Source organism: Myotis davidii, unplaced genomic scaffold (assembly GCF_000327345.1).
Source record: "Myotis davidii unplaced genomic scaffold, ASM32734v1 scaffold539, whole genome shotgun sequence".
NCBI classification, from domain to species: Eukaryota; Metazoa; Chordata; class Mammalia; order Chiroptera; family Vespertilionidae; genus Myotis; species Myotis davidii.
In genome coordinates, this window is record NW_006290028.1 from 693292 (window position 1) to 701521 (window position 8230).

At 41.1% G+C, this 8230-nt stretch overlaps 1 protein-coding gene across 2 annotated transcripts in view; it reads left to right on the forward strand.

Annotated features, from left to right (window-relative positions):
* The window catches only part of FAF1 (Fas associated factor 1), a 184614-nt gene that overhangs the window by 139367 nt on the left and 37017 nt on the right, over positions 1–8230 (forward strand). For both annotated transcript variants that reach the window (XM_015563297.1, XM_015563296.1), the window contains 2 exons: positions 3655–3735; positions 4929–5006. In XM_015563297.1, coding sequence (XP_015418783.1) covers positions 3655–3735; positions 4929–5006 — 159 coding nt within the window. The remainder of the gene's footprint in view (positions 1–3654; positions 3736–4928; positions 5007–8230) is intronic.

Here is an 8230-nt window from a genome sequence, read left to right on the forward strand (position 1 = left end):
CTCTTAAAGTCATATAATGCTCAGAATAAGAAATATACTCACATAGACTGGCCGGTGTGGCTCAGTGGTTGAGCATCAACCTATGAACCAGGAGGTCACAGTTTGATTCCCGGTTAGGGAACATCCCCAGGTTTTGGGCTTGATCACCATTAAGGGGGCATGCAGGAGGCAGCCCTTCAATGATTCTTGTCATTGATGTTTCTCTCAAGTCATATAATGCTCAGAATAAGAAATATACTCACATAGACTGGCCGGTGTGGCTCAGTGGTTGAGCATCAACCTATGAACCAGGAGGTCACAGTTTGATTCCCGGTTAGGGAACATCCCCAGGTTTTGGGCTTGATCACCATTAAGGGGGCATGCAGGAGGCAGCCCTTCAATGATTCTTGTCATTGATGTTTCTCTCTCCCTCTCCCTACCTCTCTGAAATAAATAAAAATGTTTTTTCAAAAAAGAAATATACTCACATAAAAATTGCTAATCTGCAGAATACTCAGAACTTCAGATGTGTAACTGTTGAACACTGATAATTCCACTATTTCATCTACCAAATATGTAATGAATGCCTATCATATGTAATATAGTATCCTGGATGTTATAGGAGAATACAGAGTTCTTCCCTATGAGATCTTACAGGTCAGGGAGGGAGCAGTAAGTTAAATATACAAACTAGTGAGTACAAAGCTATGTAAGAGCAGTGACAGTTATGCTACAGATGAAAGGCTCCAGTGGAGGCTATTAGTTCCAAGCAGCCCAGCTTCTCACTTTAGTGTGACAAGGTGTTTTCATATCAGGCAGCCAAGCCAGAGCCCAGGCAGCACCCGAGGGAGACCCATTCCTGAACCTGATTATCCAGCTGTTCTACCTCTACATAATCAACATGTGTTTCTAGTCAGTTTGTCTGATGTGTCCTCTCAGATTTAGCAAGGGGATCCTTCATAAGGACATTCTTTGTAGGACACAGGAGAAGTTCCAGGAGGCACATTTACAAGTTATGGGAACACAGTTAAACATGAAATGTTAATCACAATACCTGGGGTTTTCGTAAAAATCTAATCATATAGGATAATGCAGGGAAAGCATTCAAGCAGTGTTCTCTAAATCCAGAAATTAGAGGTGACTGTGAACAGGACAGTTGGAGGGACAAGACAGAAAAGAAGAGCCCCGGCTGGTTGGCTCAGTGGATAGAATATCAGCCCAAGGACTGAAGGGTCCTGGCTTCAATTCCGGTTAAGGGTATGTACCTCCATTGCAGGCTGGATCCCAGCCCTGGTCAGGGAGCATGCAAGAGGCAACCAGTCGATGTGTCTCTCTCACATCGATGTTTCTCTCTCAAAACAAAAGACGGGAAAGAAAAAAATAATAGCCATTCACAAGCAACATCCAACACATAAAAAACTATAAATATGATAAGTTTAGGAAAGTTCATCCGGAGCCAGCCCTTCTGTCTGGGATGATCAGAGGCAAGGGTAAAAGCATTGGATTGGAGAGAAGAAGGAAGGCGGGTGGGGGCAGGAAACTGTCAGAAGACTTGGATTCAGGTATAAACCCTGGCACTGCCTAACAGGTAGTCTTGTGTAAATCACTTACCCTCATATGGTTTCATTTTCTTCATCTATACAGTGGCTCTTTGGACATGTTGGTCTCTTATATTTCCAAAGGTAAATGAAAAGTTGGTAGGATTAATGAAGATACATTTAAAGGAATATGTTTCTATTTCTTTAAAATATAAATACTGATGAATAAGTATAAGTTTCCAAGTAGAAGTTTTTAAAACCCATTTTATTCATGTGTAATATTATATGACATGTAAATTATTTTGACTGCTTTGCAGCCTGTGTGGTCTCAGTTAGGTTAATCATTGTTCCTTATATTTTGTTCCAACATATATTTTCCCTAGGATACTTTTTCATTTTAGATAGTATAGCAATTAGCTTCTACATCTAAATCTTCCTATATTTTTACTTGAAAGATTTGGAATTAATGAAATATTACTATTCATACAAGTGATTGTGAAATTAATTGAATCATTGAAGCTATAAGGTGTATGAGACTTCAGGGAGAAAGTTCAGGCTTGAATTAGAAAGAGCACCTAAGACAGTGCTGAGCATATACTCAACCTTGAGTGAGCATATAATGAATAGGGAAGACAAAAAGTTACAAAATATTAGGTTAAACCATATGAAATTCCGTTTTTAACATCAAAATAGCTAAACATTTGTGACTTTTTGATTCAGCCTATTAAACAAAATGACCAAAAAGGGCATCTATAGTCTAATGCCAACAGATGTGAGTATTTATTAATTTAAGTACATGTATATTGACTATACTCTAGAATTTAATAAATGAGAAGTTCTGACAGTTGAATTGACTTTTAATTTTGTATGAAATTGCAATTTAAATGTAGGCAGGTGGCATAATTATTTCAGAAGCTAAAAATATTCTAAAAGATCTAGAGAACTTCTCAGTTATTCACACTTCACGAGTGTGAAGGTATTGAGGAAATACTTATTTGATAACCAAGCTTTAGTGGTGTGGTATAGACTGAAGTTAACTAGGGTATTTTGCTTTCAGACTCTCCTTATGCTGACCAGGATATTACTCCCAAGTCCTTTATTCTCTCCCAGTTCTTAGTCCCAATGCTGACATTCTCCAAGTTTATCTTAGAAAAATCAGGTGGAAAACAAAGGGAACTAATCATTATAAAAATGAACTGTCAGGTGCTTTGCTAGAGAGTTTATATATTACTAGAGGTCTGCTGCATGAAATTCATGCACTGAAGGGGGCGGGGGGGGGGGTTCCCTCAGCCCAGCCTACACCCTCTGGCAATCCAGAACCCCTTGGGGGATGTCCAACTGCCGGTTTAGGCCCGATCCTCCTGTGGGATCGGGCCTAAACCGGCAGTCGGACTTCCCTCTCGCAATCCAGAACCACTGGCTCCTAACCACTCACCTGCCTGCCTGATCACCCCAACCCCTCTGCCTGTCTGCCTGATTGCCCCTGAACCACCTGTCTGCCTGCCTGATAACCACTCTGCCTGCCTGCCTACCCCTGCTTGCCTGCCTGCCTGATGCCCGATTGCCCCTAACGCCTACCTGCCTAATTGCCCCTAACCGCTCTGCCTGCCTGCCCGATTGCCCCTAACCACTCGCCTGCCTGCCTGCCTGATCGCCCCTAACCACCTCTGCCTGCCTGCCTAATCACTCCTAACTGCTTGCCTGCCTGCCTGATCACTCCTAACCACTTCTGCCTCAGCCCCCGACACCACAGCTTCGTCCAGAGGACGTCCAGAAGGTCGTTCAGCTTTCCAGTTTAATCAGCATATTATGCTTTTATTATTATAGATTGCATTTAATTTTCACAACCCTATGGGACAAATATTATTTTTATTTTATAGGTGAAGAAACTGAGACCTAGAAAGGTTAAATGACTTGTCCAAGGTCACACAGTTTGTTAATGGTAGAGAGCTAGTCTTATTTTCACTATATACCATGCTCCTCATCTTATTGTTTGTTTGCTTATTTATATTTTATGCATCTTAAAAGTATCTTATTTACTCATAATAAATTCACACATGAGTAAAACAAGGAGATTGCCACTTTTTCCTTTTAAAAATTTAATATGGTAAAACACATTTGAATCTTTTCTTTTAAGGATGAACGTGAAGCGAGAGAAAATGTGAAGAGAGAACAAGATGAGGCCTATCGCCTTTCACTTGAGGCTGACAGAGCAAAAGTAGGTTTGGTCAAGGGACTTCTGGGATAAAGAACTCAAACGAGAATGTTTTTTCATTACTTAAGTGCCAGCCCTTTTATCACTTTGATCCCCAAAAATGTTGGGTTTGCAATGGAGAAAGCTAGATTCAATTAACAGAAAAACATAATTTTGCTCCTGGGTCTTTAAAGTATGGTATGGTTCATTTTGACAAGATGAAGTTTGTTGAGAATCATAAAAATGAAAACAAAATGGGCATATTATCTGTTTTATTTTATTTTTAGTGAGTCTAGGTACAACCTAACAATTTTTAAAACACTTTTAGGTGATTCTAATGTGCAGTCAGGGTCGAGAACCACTGATTTATTTAATGCTTTTTGAGCACCTGCTTCTGTACTGGGCATCGAAAGAGTGCAAAATAAATGAGCCACAGTTTCTGCCCTCAAAAATGTGGTAAAGAGTAGATGGTAAAGTGGTAAAGTCAAGAGCACAGATAGCTGTAACACTTAGGCAAGGATTCTAAATGTCATAAGTGAAGCACTAAGTTCTGTGAGAATTCAGTGAACAGGAGTTCAGTAGAAAGTTTTTGGTGTTTGCTTGTTTGTTTGTTTAGCTTTTCTGAAAAGCCAAGAAGTAAGAATGGACTGGGGAGGGATCCATAGAAGAGACTGTATATGTGAACTGGATGAAGAGGGGTGGAAGAGAAAAAGTAATATTTGCTAACAGCAAGGGGCTGACATGATTAAAGCTTGATATTTGGGTAAAGGAAACATAGCCAAAAAGACTAGAAAGGAAGATGAGACAACGGTTCTAATGAATGCAACACTACTCAGAGCTACCTAGGTATTTGAATAGGAACCCAACATGAACAGAGAGCTATGCTTTGTTGTTGCTTTCATTTTTATTCTTATTCCAGAGAAAATACTTTATTACCACAGTGCACCTCTGGGTCATGCTGGGACTTATGTCTCTCTCTCTCTCTCCCTCTCTCTTTCTCTTTTTTTTTCTCCTCCTCTTTCTTCTTCTTCTTCTTCTTCCTTCTTTCTACTTTCTTCTTTCTTCTTCTTCTCCTTCTTCTCCTTCTCCTTCTCCTTCTCCTTCTCCTTCTCCTTCTCCTTCTCCTTCTCCTTCTTCTTTTCTTTCTTTGTTTCTGTCTTTCTTTCTTTTTCTTAAGTGTTTATTGAATGCTGGCTCCCTTTCTCTTTTATCAACAGAGGGAAGCTCATGAGAGAGAGATGGCAGAACAGTCTCGTTTGGAGCAGATTCGAAAAGAACAAGAAGAGGAACGTGAGGTATGGCACAACTTAAAAATGTAATTCAAAGGCTGGGTTTGTGTCCTCTGCATTTGATACTGAGGCTGTTAATAGTACATGGAACTTCTTTCCACATTTCCCAGACTCATTTTAGTATGGAAGATCTTATCCTTTCCTAATCTGTTGTATAGAACTCTTAGAAAACTTGATCTTAGACTAGATTCATAGGTTTCTATTCCTTTCCCTTCTTCTTGCCTGACAAATACTCCCATTCTTCCTGTATATTGTCTCACCCCAAAAATACAAAGATTCTATTGTCAACCTTTTTTTAGCTTTTTTTAAAAAATCTTTATTGTTGAGAGTATTACAGATGTTCCCTTTTTATTCCCCCTTTGCTCCCCTCCACTCTGTTCCCACCCTGCCCCAGACCTTCATCGCTCTATTGTTGTCTGTGTCCATAGATAATGCATATACGCATGTAAGATCTTTTGGTTAATCCCTTCTGCCCCCCACCCACTCCCACCCCTTCCCTCTGAGATATATACCACTCCCCCACCCCCTTCCCTTTGAGATATTTTATTCATCAGTTTACTTCGTTCATTAGATTTCTTGTTCGTTTATTTTCATTTTTAGATTCACTTGTTGATAGATATGTATTTATTGCCATTTTATTGTTCATATTTTCTCCTCCTCCTCCTCCTCCTTCACCTCTTCCATCTTCATCTTCTTAAAGAATACCCTTCAACATTTCATCTAATACTGGTTTGGTATTATTTGAACTCCTTTAGCTTTTTCTTGTCTGTGAAGCTCTTTATCTGACCTTCAATTCTAAATTATAGCTTTGCTGGGTAGAGTAATCTGTAGATTCTTGCTATTCATCACTTTGAGTATTTCTTGCTACTGCCTTCTGGCCTGCAAAGTTTCTGTTGAGAAATCAGCTGACAGTTGTATGGGTGCTCCCTTGTAGGTAACTAACTGCTTTTCTCTTGCTGATTTTAAGATTCTCTCCTTGTCTTTAACCTTTAGTATTTTAATTATGTGTCTTGATGTGGGCCTTTTTAGGTGGGTCTTGTTTGGGACTCTCTGCGCTTCCATTTGTAAGTCAGTTTCTTTCACTAGGTAGGGGAAATTTTCTGTCATTATTTCTTCAAATAATTTTTCAATATCTTGCTCTCTCTATTCTCCTTTGGCATCTCCATAATGTGAATGTCGGTACACTTGAAATTGTCCCAAAGGCTCCTTACATTATCTTCATATTTTTAGATTCTTTTTTCTTTTTGCTCTTCTGATTGGATGTTTTTTGCTTCCTCATCTACCAAATTGTTGATTTGATTCTCGGAATCCTCTACTCTGCTGTTGAATCCCTGTAAATTATTCTTTATTTCAGTTAGTGTATGCTTATTTTCTGACTGGTCCTTTTTCCTGTTTTTTTACATTCTCACTAAGATCCTGGGAAGTCTTACTAAGTCCCTTGACATTCTCATTAAGATCTTTGAGTAACCTTATAACCGTTGGTTTAAACTCTATCTAGTAGTTTGCTTGCTTCCATTTCTTTTAATTGTAACATGTTTCTTTGCACATTTTAGCTGTTTCCAGTGTTTATTTCTACATATTAGGTAGAACTGTTATATTTCCTGGAATTGGTAGAGTGGCCTTGTGTAGCCTCCCCAGTCACCTGAGCTGAGCACTCTAGATACGCCCCTATGTGGCTGTGTCACAGTCTTTTTGTAGTTGAGCTTTGATTGGCATCACTGGGAGGAATTGGTCTCCAGGCCAGTTGGCTGTGAGGACCAGCTGTGTCTACAATGGAAGAGTTGCTGTGCAGGAGACAGCCCTATGGAGCAGGACTTACTGAGTCTGCTTCTTGAGTGTGTCACTTGTGGATACATAAAGTTGTAATCTAGTATGGTCTGAAGCTGTCCACCAGGTGCATTGGCTCTGGGACCTCCCAGGAGGTGCAAAGTCAGGCATTGCTTGGAGCCACTCCGCAGGAGCTACAGAGAGATCTGCAGACGGCTGCTACTTGGATTGGGCTAGGAAGTGCCCGGGCAAGGCCCAGCTGTGAAGCAAGGCAAGTTGATGCTGGTGCCAGGTCTTGGACCTTTTATTGATAGGTTTGGGGCATGCTGAATCCCGCTGCTGCTTGTTTGAGAGAGTTTAGCAAAGTCGGAAGCCTGAGCCAGGACAGGCCATTCATATGGAAAAGCTTCTGCAAACAGTTTGAGTGGGGTTTCAGATTGGATGGGGTGGGGTATCAGGGAATTACCAGGGATGAGTGAATAGTGTAGGCTATGGTGATGGGAACTCAGGTATAGTTGCCAGTCAGCTCTGCAACAAGGGAGGTCCCAGCACAGGAACAATGACCCTGTGAGCACCCCTGTCCAGGAGAAAGCTGCCCCCTAGTTCCTGCCTGGATGCCAGACAGTTCAATTCTTCCCTGTATGTCTCTGGATTCAAAGCTGCCACCCAACACTGGAGCTCAGAGGAAGTGAGACCCTGTAAGTTTATGCACAGATCCTTTAAGAGGAACACCTGGAATTCCAGCAGTCTCTGTGTCACTCAGCCACAATCCCAAAGCTTCTCTTCCCAGCTCTGGAACTCTGGGGTTGGGGTCTGATGTGTGGCAGGGACGCCCTGCTTCTCATGGGAGGCCTTGGAGAGATCCCTCCTGATTAAAAAATTCCAAACGTGTAGGTTGGAGTAGCTCATTCTATGTCTCCACCCCTTCTACCAATCTCAATGTGCTTTCTTCTTTACTTTTCTAGTTGTATTTACTTTCATTCAGCCAGATTTCAGGGGGTTCTGAATGATGGTTGTTCCGTATTTCAGTTGTAATTTTGGGGGAAGCAGAGAGTACAGTTTACCTACGCCACCATCATGGTTCTCTCTCTATTTTCAGCCTTTTCAGTAGGCTTCACTTTACCCACCAAAAGACAGTGAGTTACTTCTGCAACCTCTTGTACTGGGCCCCTAAATATGGGAAATCCATTTAGCTTGACTGATTTTTTTCATCCTTATGTCCATGTCTTCTCCATAACAATATATGCCGGGAGCCAGTCCATCCTTGTTGTTTCAAGGGACCTGGCATATATGGCATACTGTTTTTGATATATTTGCTCACCTTCTTGGCACTATGTGTTTTAGCCAGGGTCGCCTCTCCGAGAAAGGTTGTTTCCCCAGGTAGAGATTTTCCCCTGAGGTTAGGGAGGGGGTGAAACTCCTTAACTAAGTGCCAGGCGGGTAGTTAATCACTTTAACTACAA